Raw genomic sequence first — 17,781 nt, 5'->3', positions numbered from 1 at the left:
ATCCCATACTGTCAGTGCGGATGCGCTCCATGCCCTGCACGGATAGCTGCTCCAACCTGCGTTTGAGGTAGCGGTGTTCCCGCTGTAATTGTTCTTTAATATTCAGAGCTTTTCGGTCCTGTTCTTCCAATTTCTTAAAGAGAGAGAATATCAGTAAGCCAACAGATCGTACTTGTGTTAAAGCATCAGTAATTTCAGATCTTCTCTAATCAGTTCCTTTAGAGCACGAATTGATGATCAGACATAATTATTTCTGTTACCACCCTATAGAGCTCCATACAATTTCAGCTGGCCAGTCCAGAAGCAAATTGGTTTCACAGTAAAATACATGGATACACTAAAAGAAAAAAATTCCTTAGGGACCCTTTTGCCACTAGCAAAAGCTTCTCAGCTAAGACTGAATGATTGTTGCCTTGGTTCTGGGGAATATTTAAATCATTTTGTCAGACAAAACTGTCACCATCTTTGGTAACTAGTGCATGGCTCCGGTTTCAAGCAGAGTTTTATGGCTCTTTAGGTGAAACAGGAGAATTATCACTGTAAAGGAACCATTACAGGCTCCTCAGTGCTCCCCGTACGACTAGAGGCTATGGAAATTTTTACCATTTAAGAGTGCTTCATTATCAGTACTCCAGTATTACTTTATATATGAAGTAGGAGGAATTTACCAACAATTCCCTTCATTCTTGCATTTCTTTTTCCTAGCACTTCTCTGATAACTCTATGATAACCCCCTACAAAATCAGCACTATTAATCCAATACTTCTCAGCAAACAACCTGTGAATGGGTCCTTTCATGAATCAGCCCCAAAACTTTCCTGTTACTTGAATAAAATAAGGTGCTCATTTTGGAAAGAAAAAGAATACCTCACACTGTGTAAAATGCAATGCACTGTTGGTACAAAGGTAATAGCAGGGATATTCTCTTTTCAGATTTCAGCTGAATGCTTTTCCAATCACTGATAGCTATTTTCAAAAATGGACTACATAGCTAGAGAAGTAGAATGGATATGACTGGATCAAAAGCAGGAGCTACAAACAAAACACACACACACAAAAGGCAATTCTTTTAATCTAAGTGATGAAGTAAATTACAGGTTCTGGCAGAAAAAGCACTTATAAGCTAGACCAAATTTTTCTTTGAGCAGTGTTTACATGACCACTGAGATGTAGGAGATGTATTGGGAGTGAATACAGCTGCTGCTGACTCTTCCCTACCATGTGAATGAACCTATGTGTGGGTTTCTAGAGGAGAGTGGGGTGGGACAGCATACAACAAACCACGAGCCAAGTGACTGCAACGATTCTGCTGTTCTAATGCAACCCCAAAAGCAAATGTATTTATCTTTGAAAACATAATTGATATTACTCAACTCAGCAGCTTCCCACCTGAATGAAACCTAACTTCTGTAGTCTCATTGTAAGCCCAGGCCACACACTACTCAGATATGCATCATACGTAGGAACACGATGTTACAATAAGCAAATGGGTGAGTACATCCATGTGCACGGCACACCAAATGTGCCCAATTGATCACATTTCCTTTTCCTGTATTTTCCTGGCTGCAGTCCCAAACTCTAACAACTATTTTGAGAATGAATTCGGTGATTCATATCCAGGAGACCCAAAACTGTCCGATCTCTCAGGGCAAGTTTCAGTGTATGGGTGTGTGTGTGAAAAGTTCAGAACTAATTGCTGCGTTGGAAGGCCGGGGCAGTGCCTGCTCTGACAGTGCAGCTGGGAGGTGGCTGTCCAAAAGCCTGCAGACCTGTTGGAGAGGAGCAGTCAGGCATCAGAACAGTGGAGGTGGGTTCAGTTAGAATCTCAAAAAGAAAACAAAACTTCAGTTTCACTTTTGAGAAAGGAGGACTTGGTACCGTGCACGACAGACTGGGAGAGAATCCGCTCCTAGCTTTGTTATCAGCAGCTGAAATGTTAACTGCATGGCTAATCTCTCACACTTGCCACTTGTAAAAACACTTTTTCAATTTGTATGCATAAGCCCATGATAGGGGGGCAGCCCGAGACAAAAACCACACGCAGAGCCTTTCATGCATGTTAGCCTGAATTATAAACAAGCAGCCAAAATCTCCAATGGTCAAAACAGGGGTTGCTCAGCTGGAGTAAACGTGCTTACAAGAGCTGAAGAAGGAGCTGAGTAACCTTGTTTACAAGAATGGCTTTGCTTAAATTCATCCTCAGTGCTTTCTACGAATTACAGCCATTTCTGCAATTGCACTGAATGTCACTGCTGTACAGCAGCAGGCTGTTCTCCAAAGTATTCCCAGATCACTGGCAGCATTCAGCCTCTCAAGACACTTCTTACTTTTCTCTCTTTTCCCCTCTAACACTGAAAAAATGCCAGACAAATAATTACAGTCCTGGACATGGCATCAGAAACCTGTTCTTTAACCTTCTGCATTTAAATATTATCATCTATCTGTGTTTCCATTCCCCTGAAAATGATGAGAATGAAACTACACTGTCTTAGGAAAGAGGAGGGCTGAGGAGGGATCTCCTTTGTGTTGTCTGTGCACATGTCTAACCTGTACTGTTGCTAAAGCACAGGTGAGGTTTCATTTTGGTTTTCAGCTGGTGGCTCAGGTGTTGCTCACACAAAGCATGCAAAGGGAGTGGCAGCTATCAGGAGATGAGATTTTATTTTTGGTTTCTTTTAAGTGATTGGCACATGCTCCAGGATCTGGTTGCTGGGGTATGGGATGAGGGTGAGACTCATTAGGAGCTATAATCCCTTTGACTCCGTTAGTTATTTCATTACCAGTTATTGGTAGTTTTACACTGACATCAGTGCAGTACAATGCTACTTTGCTCAGTCCTTAAAAATGAGTACATTATCAAATAACACCCATGATATATATATGTTTTAATACAATGTAAACCATTAATAATCACAAAACCACCATTTTATATATCTGATACTGCAAAGCACATAAAAACCTTGATACCCTGAGTGAAAACCCTGCTTCTAATACAGACCCATAGAGCCAGAAAATCAGACATATGGATACAGATCTTGTGTGAAAATTAAAACTCCTCTCTATGGATACACATTCTGGAAGATTATGCTTTAAAAATATAAAAATACAGATGAATGTTTTTACCTTGATATGCATCTTAGCTCTTTTCAACAGACTTAGAGTGGTGTGTCTGGTGCTGTCCGGCCCAAGAGGCACAAGCTGTTTTAGCTGTTCCAAATATAGCCGGAGTTTAGCCCGTCTGCAATTATTAAAAATGAAGAGTGTTGTAGTAAAGTTGCACTTGAGTAGCACATCCTATATGCAAACACCATCTGTTTGCAGGATCTCTCTGCAAAACTCAATTCAACAGTGGCTTCCTCTCCCTTTCCTTTGGCAAAGTTTCAGACCAAAAGGTCACTTGAAATGTAGTAATGCTACTTGGCACATTCATACACTATTTCCATACCTATATTTGAAAGCAGTTTGCTCAGTCTGGTTATTCCCAACTTAAGGAAGGGGAAGTACACTCAGAGAAAGTAACTCAACAAAGGCTGCACATTGAATCTGTGGTTGAATAAAGAAGAAAAGTAGAGACTTGACCCCAACCTGGGTGGTTTTCCAGCCTGTGGGAGGGAGCAGAGGCTGCACACCGCAGCTCCCCGCTGCCCGATGTGATGGCTGTGCTCCTGCACTGCAAGGCACGGCTGCTTCCAGCTGTACCTCTCAGCCCTCACCATTGACCCTTCTTGCCCGTGCCCATGCACGAACCCACAGCCCACTATGAGGGAGTCAGAACAACACTTGGAGCAACACCAATGAGCTCCAGAAGTATCAGGTCCATCGCTCTTGTTCAAGTGATACCATTACCACTCCCAGCAACTTCTCTCCTGTATTAATGGCATCAAATCCATTGGTAAAGCATGAGGATAAGCAAAGTGGCATTTCTACAGCTAGCTGGTTTCCAAACTTTTTGTATTTCTTTAAGGAGGCACTGGAAGTACAACACTCCATGCAACTCTACTGTAACTGCCCAAAGCAGCAAACCAAAGAACGTTGCACCTTTCAGTTTTACACGATGGAAATAGATGCAGAAGCACTTACATGAGCAACATCTGTACCATTTTCTTTCCATCAGCCCAGACTGAACAAAGCAATGATCTGGAGCATGCCTACAGCCCCCACACAGCACTAATAATAAGCGAAGCGGATCACAAGTGTGACATGAATAATTATCTGTTTCCAATCTGCTATATGCTGCATGAAGGAAACAAACTGTGAAGGAAATCTAATGCTCCTGGTGAGGACACTCAAAAAAAGAATTCAGCATCAGTATCTGAAATGCAACTTAAGAGGATTCAGTGTAAACTGAATGACAAATGACATCATATCTGGAATGAACACTGTAACACAAAAACCTGAGAATGAACGGGGGAGAAAAAAGCAAACTAAAACCTAATGAAAATTCAGTGCTGTAATAACAACACACTGACATTAGTTCTGGCTACCTGTACATTAGTGGTGAATTGGTATGAATTCAAAGAGCATTTCTGTAGAATTGTTAATTCTTTCTTCGAGTCATTTAGGAGAAAGAGGTTATTGGTGGAAGTATGATTCAGGAGAGAACAGATGCCACAGTCTTTGTTTAAAGCTGGGGCTTGGTTTGTATTCAAGGCTCTACACCTAACAACCAAAATGCTTTTATTTCATGCGCAGCCCCATAGGTGGGAGCAGCCCCAGCTGAGCACCCCTGGGACTGCTGAGCTGAGCCATGATGCTGACCTTTACAGCAGATCCAAAGGATGAAGTGCCACCATCGGGGGCTACTAGGAGCTATACAGAGAACACAGGTAACACTTTATTTCTGTTTCTACAGCCTTTAATAGCTACCTATTTTTGTGTGTGTGTGTTTTAACTAAAATCTTGCTTCGGGCACTGAATTCAATCCATCTTTTTGTTTTCTAACTGGCCTCTAAGCATGCATGCAGCCATTGCGTCACTCAGTACAACTTGGATGCAACTCTATTTAGACAGCTGACAGAGAAGTGGGGACTGAGGATAAAGGAGGATGTGGCAAGAAAGAGGACAAGAAGAGTACCCACGTGGCGAACAGAGAGTTAAAGACACGGACCAGAATGACTGCTTGCAGTAATTAGAAGTATTATAACAAATACACAGAACTGTTAATCTAAAGTCTACTTAATATTCATGTTGAAATACATTAGTGGAAGCCAGGCTCCATACCCAACTTATCTGCCTCTTTTGCTATTTGAAGAAAGTCTGCTTACTGTAGGGTCACAGTAAGGGTTTGGTGCACTTCGTTAGCACCCGCCGGGGCAATGAGCAGAGATACATCCAGTGGGCGAGGCTGTGAGCCTGGGTAAAGCACTGTTCTTTCATGTCCTACGCAAAGCAGGCAAAGCAGGACTTGGCAGCAGTGCTGCAAAGAGCATATGACTGAAGTTAATAAGAATATTTTAACTGATCAATGAGAATAATTAAAAGGAGCTCGATATTAATAATAATAATGCCTTAAAACATTCTCTACACTAACACAGGCAGCACTAAGTGTAATAAACACACCTTGCTGAAGCACCCACTCCATCTTTTTTTGTGAGTGTAAACAAGGGGACATTTTCTTTCATTCTTTTACTCATATCTTTACATAAATGTTTATGTGGCTAATTCATGTATTGTAACACAAGAGCATCATCAATGGCCTGGATTATGAACACGGAAACTCCACCCTGCCACAATTACTAGAGTAAATACCCCACATTTTTCAGTTTACACATCTCGGAAAAAAACCCTCCAACAATGTAAGAGAGCACTGCTGGCATGTTGCAGTAACAGATCACAGCAGCAGCAAGGGACTCCGACTTCACAGCAGATAAATTGTCACACCCAGGATCTGTCAGCACTAACTTCTCCCTGGCTGCAGGGAACCGACAGCTTTTCCTCCTCAGCCGATGGGAGCCACCCAGAAGGCAGCTGCAGAAGTAATCCCAGCCTGAGCCCTTTGTGTTCTGCACATCAGGCCACATGCTCTACCTAGAAAATAAGCAAAAAGCTGGCTGGTCCAAGAGGAGCTGGGGAGCAGTCTCTGTGCCCGCGACGTGGCTCAGTGCAGTCACTACACTGCTCCAGCTCCAAAACACGACACCTTCACCCACACCACGCATGCTGTCAGGCGAGTAAAGCCGCTGCCTAGAAAAGCACACGCTTTTCCCCTCTCATGTGGATGCACAGAAATATTCCCCTCACTGTTGCTCTTGAATTTATCCGAGAAGTTAAGGACCTATAACAAGCCTCCAACAATTCACATACTCGAGCTGTGTGGAGGGAGTGAAGTGTTGAGAGAGAAGCCAAGCGGCCCACCTCAGACACTGCGTGTGCTTTTCTGCCCGAAGATGAAGACATATCGGATGGTCAAGACTCCATAGAACCATCACATAACCAAAGAATGGTATGGGCTGGGTTGGGTTGTGAACTCAAAGCCCATGCAGTCCCAACCCCTTGCAGTGGGCTGTTGCCCCAGACCAGCTCAGGCTGCCCAGGGCCAACCTGGCCTTGAGCACCTCCAGGTATGGGGCACCCACAGCTCACTGGGCAGCCTGTGCCACAGCCTCACTACGCTCTTAGTAAAGAAATTCCTCTTAATTTCTTCTCAGAAAGAGTGGTGGGGCATTGGAACAGGCTGCTCAGGGAAGTACTGGAGTAACTGTCCCTGGTGGTGTTCAAGAAGAGGGTACAGATGGCACTGAGAGACATGGTCAGTGGACACAGATAGGATGGGTTCACAGTTGAACTGTGAATGATACTGGAGGTCTTTTCCAACCTTAATGATTCTATGATTCTATCACTATCAGACTGCGTAAAAAATCGGTCTCCCTCCTGGTCATAAGCTCCTATTAAGTACTGGAAGGCCGCATTGAGGTCTCTCCTTCTCCAGGCTGGAAAAGCCCAACTCCCTCAGCCTTTCTTCATAGCAGAGGTGCCACAGCTCTCTGAGCACCTTCAGTGTTTTGCTCATGAGCAACTGTATCACATAGTCCTGTAAAGCTCTCCTAACGCTCATTAAAAGGAGCTATAGCCCCCCTGCATTAGTCAAGGCTCCCCTGGGGCAGCTGTCCTACAGCAGGTGGGTGGTTCACCACTTTCATAGAAATGACAATCACTTTTTGACAGCCACCATAACAGCTACTGACTGGGACTCCCCTGAACTGGCACTGAACCTGTGAAAGCAGCACGGGGCAACACTTGCTAAGTACTTCAGCCAAATGAACCTGCCAGGCCAGAGGGCCACGTGAGGGGTCTACCTCAAGGCAGCAAGCCTAGGTGTCCAGACAGCAAGCCATGCTCAGCAGGGCTGGAGATTCCCCCCCACAGCACTTCCACGAGTTCACTTGAAGGCCATGCTCTGCAGTCCACAGACTCCGCAGAAAGGCAAGGAGCCACGCTGGCTGAAGGAGCTCGGATTTACCACTCTTTTAAGACAGGCTGCGGTGCAAAAGCACGTGAGGATCTCTGACTCTAACCCATCTCAAAACTGCATAAATTAATCTATTAAATAGCAGTCAGGAAGCTTCCCCATAGGTATGAAATTCTGGATGCAAATATATTTTACACCAAGAAATGGAATGCTACATTGCAGAGGGGGAAAGAAAAAGAACAAAAAGCCTATTGTTTGCACTGGATAATCTCAATTCCAAGAAAACTGCAACAATTCCAAGAAATTCCTACATCTTCTTGACGGGTGGTTGCAATGGGAACAAAATACTCCTTGGTAAGGCCAAATAATGAAATAAGAGGCAATGGCTATGAGGTACAGGATGGGCATTAGGAAACAAATTTATTACAAAGGCAGTGCAGAATAGGTTGCCCAGAAAAGCTGCACAAGTGCTGCTGCTGGAGGTTTATCAAAATTCACATTGACAAAACCAGAGTTTTTCAGAGGTCCTTCCAATCAACAGTGCTGTGATTGTATAAATCAGATTGGAAAACCATAGTATTTCACTCACAAGATTGCACTCACTTAAAAAAAAATGTGCAGTTCAAACTGCCAGTCTTATCCAATACTGTGCTGTAGGTTTGTGGAGTGACCTGATCCACCTACAGGTTTTCCATGGGAGCACTCTGTAGCTTTTTTAGACACAGCGCAGCAGATAGAAATAGCCTGCAGACAGTTAAAAAGTAGGCAGCAAAAAGCAAAAAGCTGCTGCTCAGGCAGCAGCTGCACATCTCTCTGGTGGCGGTGAAAGTACGTTTCCTAAACCACACAAGTACAAATCAAGAGACCTAAATTGGGGTCTGTTGTTTAACCCATTGATCTGCACCAAGTGAACAGGAAAGGCAAAGCTTTCCTTTGGCAATGCATGTCCAAAGCAAGCTGCTTTACCCTCCCTGTGGCATGCCTCAGCCAGGCCTAAGTGAAATTACATGGCACAGACACTCATGACGGCTCACAGGTGGCAGTGAAAAATGCTGCCATGTCCAAGCATGCATGTATCACACCGCCTTGGTGGGGAAACCCACACAGACAGAGCTGCTGACAGCCCTCCACACATCTGTGATAGGAAGCACGGGGCAGGCATGTCCTCCAGGCTGCTCTTGAAGACAGCAGCAGCAGTTCCCATTGCTGACATCGTGCTGCTCGCTGCCTGCGGAAAGCATCAAAATGGCAGCGCTCATCCATTCCTCAGCAGTCACAGACAAGAGCACAGAGCTCAACAGATACAGGTCACATTCCTGACGGATCCACCTTGTGTGTCAAGACCTCAGTCCACGGCCTCTCCAAGTTAGAAGAGTGTGTCTCTCACACGTACGCATTCTTGTGTTGACTCAACGCTGGCTGTAACAGGGAAGGGCCGACTCTACCAGCAATGCCTGATGTCCCATGGGAAGTCCCAGAACAGCCCTGACTGCTCCATACCTACTGACCCCTACCAGCAGATTGCCCAGTCAGGACAGCCCGTTGTCTGGCCATACTGAGGTGTGTGCAGCAGGGATCTGAAAGCATGGAAGGGCATGAAACACTGCCTGCCTCACAAGAGCTGTGCCTTCTGCAAGATGTTTTCAGTGCTAAAAATGCTTGCATGGCTGAACATGTGTCTGTATCTCAGAAGTCCCAAATTTAGTCTACTAAACTAGCTGTGTCTACAGGAGGTTGACATACTCTTAAACCAATCGCTAAATATATTTACTTGGAGATGTTTTGCAAATGAAAGAACACTACAGATCAAACACTCAAATAACACTGAAAATGCAGTCATTAGAAGCTCCACTAGTGAAAACAACAGATACATTTGAAATAGGTGCAAAAATTTAAAAAATCATCATTTCTGCACTTCATCTATTTCAATCCAAGAAACAGACAGCTTCAGAGCCTGCCATAATGTAAATCCTCTGCTACCTCACAAGGAAAGCCCCCAGAATTTTTAATACAAACAACCTCCCCACTTCAAAAAGGAAAAAAAAAACTATAACAGGTAACCTGAATAAAAATTCTGAAATAAATCAAGGAGAAGCAATATTCTTACAAACTGGACAGAGTCACTGAAGCATTTTAAATTCCTCCTTTCGTGTTTCACATTTTTTTCCACATTTAAATCTATCCTGGTCCTGTGCTGTGCAATGAAGTTAATATACACAAGTTTAAATATAGAGCAGTTACTAAATTTTTCATTGTTGCATAATGACTAAGTAATCTGGATTAATAACATACCTAGGATAAAGTCAGAGAAGGATCTCTGCACCAAAAATTCACATCTGGAGTCAGATACACAGATTCTGGAGTCCAGGTACTTTGCAAATCAAAGGGGTTTGAGTTGAGCCCACAACTTCAGCTCAGAGACCGTTGCAGTGAACCATGGGGTTTGCTTCCTTAAGAAAAGTGATTCTATCTGCCCACCAGACAAGAAATTCGGCATAAAATACAGAAGTGAGTTAACTGCAGTCATAAAATACTGTGTTTTTACAGGAAGACTCTTCACACTTTTATTTACAAAGAGCCACCACCTGAATGGGGAGCAGTAAAGTTTTAGAGAGAATCAGGAAATGAGGATCTTTTGTGACACATTCCGGTCATGACTACAGACAGCATTACTGTTCCAACCCTTATCACTCGCTGTTTCTAAAGATGCCAACTCACAGCCCGCCCAGTCCCACCCAACCAGCTCAGGCTGCCCAGGGCCCATCCAACCCATCCTGCAGGCACGGGGCACCCAGGCAGCCTGTGCCTGGGCCTCACGTCCTCAAAGTAAAGAACTTCTTCCTAACATCTAACCCAAATGCCCCCTTTCAGTTTTAAGAGTCCGTCCCCCTCCTGCTTACAAGCTCTTACAAGAGCTCCATCTCTTTTTGTTTTTATGCATAATCACGTCTGAGTGGTGACAGAATTTTGCTATGGGTAGCTTTATGATGCTGAAAGCAAAATGTTTGCATGTTATTTTCTATATTCCTGGGTACCACTGTACATACATACAATGTAGATACAGACATAATTATATACCCCACTGCATAGCAGGAGTTGGTATTCAGGCACACCTGCTTTACTCCTCCATAAGATAACACTTTTCCTCAAGTGTCAGGAATGATATATTTACAGCTCTGCAATGCTTTTAATAAGCTACCAAAGATGATCCTGTACCAATTAAAATGTATTTGTTTACACAGGCATTTAGAGAGACTGTATATACAACTTCCATCTTAAGAAATTAAAGAAACTCCATTATAGCAAAATGCTTCTGAAGAAACCTTTCTATTAATGGTCCAGGCAGGATTTAGAATATCTTCAGAAAAAAAAAAAAATACAATGAAAGATAGCAGCCCTCCACTGAAGTATAAAATCTTGTCTCTACCATATTTTCCATATTTATTTCAGCCAGAAACACTTTCAATACTTTTTTTTCACTCTACAAAGGATACCTCAAACATATTCCTCGTTTTTCAATAGAGGCCCATATTCAAACTGCACAATCTACTTCATCTACACAACAAATTTACTTTAGTGAAAAGGAAAGAAAACCTCTTAGTATTAAAGCACTGTACCATGGCGAGGCACCCAGTGTGCTGCACTTGGACATTCTGATTGCTTCGAGATGTGTGAAATATTTGCTCACAGCTGAGTGCCTCGGAGTCAAAAACAGAAAATTCAGTAGCGCCCTTACAGCAAACTCCTTTGGTTTTTATTATACAAGGAAAAAATAAATCAAGGAAATAAATCAGCTTTCTGTAGATGTACTTCTCTTTGAGCTAAGAACAAAATGCTGAAATTTGTGCTGCAGGCGAAGCTTCATAGGTTTGTTCCAAATCATATTTTTTTGCCTTTGTCTAATATCCCCACAGGTCTCTGTACCTAAATTCAGCATGGAAGCATGGGAAGGTACAGCAGTAACAGATGGAAAAACCTGCAAGTGCCTGATCAGAGGGACTTCAATGCAACACCCCAACAATCTCTAAATTGGAGGGGTGTGGATTTGAAGGATGGACTGTTTGATGGATTAGGAACTGGCTGGCTGGATGCAGCCAAAGGGCTGTGATCAATGGTTCTGTGTCAGACTGGAGGCCGGTCACAAGCGGTGTCCCTCAGGGGTTGGTCATGGGACCAGTGCTCTTCAACGTCTTCATCAATGACACAGATGATGGCATTGAGTGCACCCTCAGCAAGCTTACAGGTGATACCAAGCTGAGCAGTGCAGTCAGTACACTGGAGGAAAGGAAAGCCATCCAGAGGGACCTGGACAGGCTGGAGAAGTTGGGCCCATGTGAAACTACTGAGGTTCAATAAGGCCAAGTGCTGGGTGCTGCACTTGGGTTGGGGCAACCCCAGGTGTTTTTACAGACTGAGAGCAGCCCTGTGGAGAAGGACTTGGTGGTCCTGGTGGACAAGAAGCTGGACATGAGCCACCAGTGTGCACTTACTGCCTGGAAGGTCAACTATATTCTGGGCTGCATTAAAAAAGGGGTGGCCAGCAGGGAGAGGGAGGTGATTGTCCCCCTTACTCTGCTCTTGTGAGGCTCCATCTGCAGTACTGCATCCAGGCCTGGGGCCCCCAGAACAAGAAAGACACAGAGCTCTTGGAATGAGTCCAGAGGAGGGCACTAAGATGATCAGAGGGCTGGAGAACTTCTCCTATGAAGAAAGGTTGAGGGAAGTGGGCTCTTAGAAAAGAGAAGGCTCTGGGGGACCTCATTGTGGCCTTCCAGTACTTGAAGGGAGCATATAAACAGGAGGGACAACAGCCATTTACAAAGGTGGATAGTGATAGGACAAGGGGGAATGGTTTTAAACTGAGACAGGGAAGGTTTAGGTTAGATATTAGGGGGAAGTTTTTCATTCAGAGGGTGGTGACACACTGGAACAGGTTGCCCAAGGAGGCTGTGGATGCCCCATCCCTGGAGGCATTCAAGGCCAGGCTGGATGTGGCTCTGGGCAGCCTGGTCTGGTGATTGGAGACTCTGCACATAGCAGGGGGTTGAAACTCAATGATCAATCATTGTGGTTCTTTTCAACTCAGGCCATTCTATGATTCTACAAATCAGCACAAAAGCCTACTTTAGCATGTATCAGGAGTTTCAATGGTCCACCTGCATTTTCAGTGTCCTGAATATTGTTGTATCTCTGTTTCTCTAAATTGAAACTGGCCAGACAGCTCCAGCAGTGAGGTCAGTGGTCTTTGGGTGCTTATGAATAGAATCCTAGAACCATCTGAGTTGGAAAGGACCTTTAAATGTCATCTACTTTGATTCCCCTGCAATGAACAGGGACATCTCTTCCCTACAAAGGCAATGTCTGCAAGTATATCTTGTAATCATTACCTTTAGAAGAGCTCTGAGCTTGGCCATCCGCAAGTTTTCATGTGAGCAGTGGTCAGAAATGAGTGGTGATGGTTCTAACTCTTACACCACAGAAGACAGAAAAAAACATCTGCTGCCTGTCATAAGGCTTATCGCTTCCCAACTCAATGTCTTCTGCACATTTTCACTCCAAAAAATATTTACATTCTCTCTGTTCCTCTACACCAATGCACACTGCAGCATTCGTAGTGTATTCTGTTTACTTTCACTTAGTGCCACTTCAGCCCAGTTGCTGAGCCAAGACCCCACGCCTTCAACTTTGCTTTTTACCTTCCAAAAGTTGCAGCTCATTCACGTTTTGGAGCACATTCATGTACCAGGACTACTCCTACATGGTTTAGCAAACATAAGTTGAAGGAAATACCTGCAATACCACAGATGTATAAATTTTTGGCCAGGCACGCATGTTGGCAGCAGCATACAAGAGGCTAGCTGGGGACAGGTGAACCTGGCTGCTCTGGGAGCAGGAGGCTCTAGCTGCTGACGAGAGGATATCTGGCAGGCCCTGCTGTCCACCTTGCCCTCTTCCCCTCTTTCTCCTTTTCCTGTCCCTCCAGCTCCTCCTTGTTCTGAATTACGAGCATCAGGCTACAACGATGTTCCTTCATCTCTCAGGGTGACCACAAGCAAATTTCTAAAGCCCTCTGCACTCTGCTTGCCACTGGAGGGTGGGCTGGGGAGGCCAGAGCATCCCTCACGGCAGCAGACAGGCTGCTGAGGGCCCCAGAGGCACAGCAGAAGACATGAAATCCCTATGGTGCAGTTAGTGCCTGTTATCATCTAATTCCTCCATCTCCTCCCACTCAAGTCCTCCTCCTGCCACTGTGAGCTGTCAGGGAAGTGTGTGAGTTGTGACACTGCTGTCTGCCCTCCAATGCTCTGTCGTTTGCCTGCAGACCAGCCCCACAGAGGACAACATCCAAATGGACTGCCTGGTTTCCAACTAGGACTGTTCCTCCTATGGACAGGGCGAGCAGCATGCAGTGGTGCACAGCAGTAAGCAGTGAGAGCAAGACCTGGAGGCAGGCAGGACACAGCAGCTCTGCCTGGTGCCAGCGAAGGCCACGAGGGAAACACAGCCCCAGGCTCAGCCTCAGGACTTGAGGACAGGCATCTGACCACCCTCACCTCCTCCCATGTGCCCGCACTGCTGCTCCCTGCAGCTGGGCCTCACCTCTATTTTATACTGCTCTTAGTGAACGGCAGCCACAGGGTTTAACAGCCCTTCACTGTCTCAGGTCTCGGAGATAAGTAACTGAAGCATGCAGAAATCTGAGATGTGCTTCTCAGAAAAAGTCAATCGGAATTTACAAGCTCTAGAGGGACTCCCAAAGCATCACAAGCTAACAATGGCAGCTGGATACCATTTGTCTTTCCTGCATGGTGACCATCTCAGAGTTGCACGTATAGGATTCCCCATCCTCTGACCAGAGGCAGTAAAATCTCCGACCTTGCAAGAGTGTGAGGCAACAGAGATCTACCATTATGGTAACTGCTAAAAGGTTTCACCTTTGCAGAGATTTGTTTTTTCCTCTGTAAACAAAACAGGAGTGATTTCAACCTAGATTTAGTATTCTAACCTTCAGGTTTTGCTCATCTACAGAAAACAGCTTTCTGCATTTTAAACCTTCAAACTCAATGTCAAACAAGTGTGAGTAATCCTTACACCTACAGAAGAAGAATTTCTGTTTCAAATGTCTCCTATTTTTAGCTCTGTTATCTACTGATTATCTTTTAACATTTACCTCCCAAACACTTGTGAGCACTAGCAGGAGGTGCCACACAGCACAACAGGCAGCGTCACGCTGCACCTACCTAACACAGGCAGACAAACAATGCTTGTGGGGAAACACACAAGTGGTGGAAATACATCTGTACATACCTGAAAGTAGAGTCTACAAAAAATAATTGACTGTGTTTTCACTAAATTCATTAACCGCTTTGTTCCTCCAGCTTCACACTTCTTTGTTTCACACATTAAAATGCAGACATTGCAACTGAGTGGTCCTCCTAAATGAGACCTCTCCAATCCATCTGTCTTACTGGCATCGTGTTTCTTAGATTACTCTGCAGGGAGACTTAAGATTTGGAGTTTGTCTGTTACCTCAGAACAGCGATAGACCAAATTAGGTAAGGCAGTGTCACTGCAAGATCAGCCCATCCCAGTATTGAGCAGCTTTAATTCCCACTTGAAGTGACATGAGCTGCACACACACACACACACACACACACACACACACACTCCCTCAGAAACCCCAAGAGTGCATGACAACTCCATCTGTACACAAGGGCAATGCTCTTTGGTCTTTGGCAGCAGTGGAACACAATATTCCCTCCTGCTCAGCAAATCCAAGCCTCCTGCCACAGGTTTGCAGTTCTGCTTTCATTTGCTGCCTTTCCCCATGCTCTTGTAAGGAATTCATCGAGGAACTGCAGAGCATAGGGTGAAGAGAACTGCATTTACCAAAATGAGGAAAATCTCTGTTATGAGCGGGGAGTTGTTCTTCAATTATCAGACTGTTTCCCCACATCAAAATGCTAAGCAAGAACATCATGTCTCAGGACAGCTGCCAACAGGAAGGATCTTCAAAAAAAATTAAAGAAATAAAAAGGGAAGGGTGGGGGGTACAGTGCTCAGAGAGGCACAGAGGAGTTGAGCTGTAGCACAGCACTTAGTGAAGGGAGCACAGCATAAGGTCCAGTAAGCTTCTCCTGCCTCACTTTATACCTCCCTGCAGACCTGGTTATTTTATACACACGCCAAATGCAGGAAGAAATGTGTTCAAGATTTATATTTTTTTTACATTGCTGTATGATGCCAAATTAATCTAGAGGCAAGTCAAGCTGAATTATTTTAGCTAAATTAAAACCATGCATTGGCTTCACACACTGAGCATGAGGTCTTCGTGTGGCAGACAGAAGAACTAAATGGCTTTTTTCCTCCATGACAATAAATGCAGAGTGTGAGGCCAGAGTCCCCGGAATAACAGATACCTGTGGCTGTCACTTAACTGTCTGCTGTATCTCTACATTCAAATGAAAAGGAAACATCAGGTACCCAGTTTAACCCTAAAGGCCATCTCTAGTGTAACAAACACCATAGGAACTCCACCAGGCATCACAGACATGAAACACCCACCACAAGCAACTACCGCTCCCACCACACTACTGAAGCAGCCATATCTCCATTTAGGCACCTATCAATCACCTTCTCAGTCTCAGAGGTAGGAAGCTCTGACTGGGAATTTAAGTACTAGAAATGCGTGTTCAGTGCTACTTCTTACTTCCATCTTTGCTTGTGCTGATACTTCCTGATCTGTATCATAGAAACATTAAGGTTGGAAAAGACCTCCAAGATCATCTAGTCCAACCATCGATCCATCCCTACCATGCCTGCTAACCCAAGTTCCTCAAGTGCCACCTTTACCCTTTCCTTGAACACCTCCCAGGGATGCTGATTCCCCCACTTCCCTGGGCAGCCTGTTCCTATCCCTCACAATTCTTTCTGAGAATAAATTTTTCCTAATGTCCAACCAAGCTTTGTACCAAACCTTCATGGCCATCCTACAGTTGCGAATGGTGGCAGCTTGAGCATGCACGAGCAAAGCTAATTGGCTTATAGGGGAAAGATGTGGTGGGCTTTGCTGTCTTTATTAGTGCAGACACTTGAGATGCCTCCAGCGAGGCAGCTGGGTGCTTCTTGTCCCTGCCAGAGACAGCAGGGTGCCTGCTCTAGCCAGCCCAAGACTGGCTCTGGTCCCAGGTGAAAACACCAAAGGAGAAGAACAAAAGAAAGAACCCTGAACTAATTAAGAACACACGTCCCCATACGTCCTGTAGAACGTCCCAAACTCTGCTACTGAAACCCTGTAATTAGAGGTGGGTAGAAAAGACAGAGTGTAGGTGCATATATAAACAAATACAGGGGAAGAATTAAATACACCAGCTGTAATTAAATATGGTCTATTCCAAGACTACAATGAATTCAAAGTTCAGCAACACTTTTGTAATATTTCTCCCCCAAAACAATGACCCAATCTGGTGCCATGGGACAGTGCAGAGTTGCAGATATCTGACAGCCCTGCCTAAAAGCTTAGATGTAGCTTGCCACAGCACATTAGTGCCTTGTTTATAATACACCTTCTGTTCTATTTCCTTTTCCACTGAATGGCACAAAGCTGACTGTCTCTGCCAGACAGGGTGCAGTTGTGCAGAATATGAAAGCGATCCATTTTGAGATGGCAAGGTTTGGAATGGCTCTTCACAACTCTCCCTCTTTCCTGGTTATTCCTTCCTCACAAGATTCAGCCCTAATTTCTTAAAAACAGTGTTCTGAAATTATCTGGTAGTAGAAAAAAAGCTTGAAGCTTAGACCCATTTGTCATTTGAGTATGTAAATCCATGCAATGGGAACCAAGACACTTGACAGCTTATTTCAAATACCTGTGAGCATCTAAACCCAATAGGTGCTTCTAGCCAAACATACACAACCAGCTCCCAAATTTCCCTATGAGAAATTATTTGCTCCACCCACACTGTTCATTTCAGCAGTCAGCACAACAGCACTTACCTGTCGGGATGAAGGCAGCTTTGTTAGGGGAATTAGAGGGTTTGCTACCTTCATGCTTTGCAAATACCAGCTACCGTGGTATGTACGACACACAGTATCTGTACAACTGATACCTGCAAACACCGTCAGTCCTCCTGACTTTAACAGCAACTGCTGAGTTCTGATAGCAACTACATGCCATGCAGGCCCCTCATTTAGCATCCTCTATCTTCGTTCAGTTATCTGAATGGAGACATCCATAAAACAAAGGAGGTAAATTTGTTAGGCATTAATCCCAAGGTGCCCATTGGGAAGACAGGACTCAAGCATTTCTCCAGGCTTTTGGAGACTTTTCACTACACTCAGAGGTAATCTTTCTTCTGAGCCTTCTGCTTTCT

At 44.5% G+C, this 17,781-nt stretch overlaps 1 protein-coding gene across 3 annotated transcripts in view; it reads right to left on the bottom strand.

The window, feature by feature from the left end:
• MXD4 (MAX dimerization protein 4) overlaps nucleotides 1-17,781 on the bottom strand; it is a 35,544-nt gene that overhangs the window by 1,290 nt on the left and 16,473 nt on the right. For all 3 annotated transcript variants that reach the window (XM_031588285.2, XM_090139752.1, XM_031588286.2), the window contains exons 4-5: nucleotides 3,124-3,238; nucleotides 1-133 (exon numbers count right to left, since the gene is read on the bottom strand). The exon at nucleotides 1-133 is cut by the window's left edge and continues 27 nt beyond it. In XM_031588285.2, the coding sequence (XP_031444145.1) occupies nucleotides 1-133; nucleotides 3,124-3,238 (248 nt within the window). The remainder of the gene's footprint in view (nucleotides 134-3,123; nucleotides 3,239-17,781) is intronic.

This window comes from Phasianus colchicus, chromosome 4, assembly GCF_987193195.1.
Source record: "Phasianus colchicus chromosome 4, bPhaCol1.hap1.1, whole genome shotgun sequence".
Classification (NCBI taxonomy): Eukaryota; Metazoa; Chordata; class Aves; order Galliformes; family Phasianidae; genus Phasianus; species Phasianus colchicus.
The sequence above is the reverse complement of the archived record's forward strand: the minus strand, read 5'-3'. Positions and strand labels throughout refer to the sequence as shown.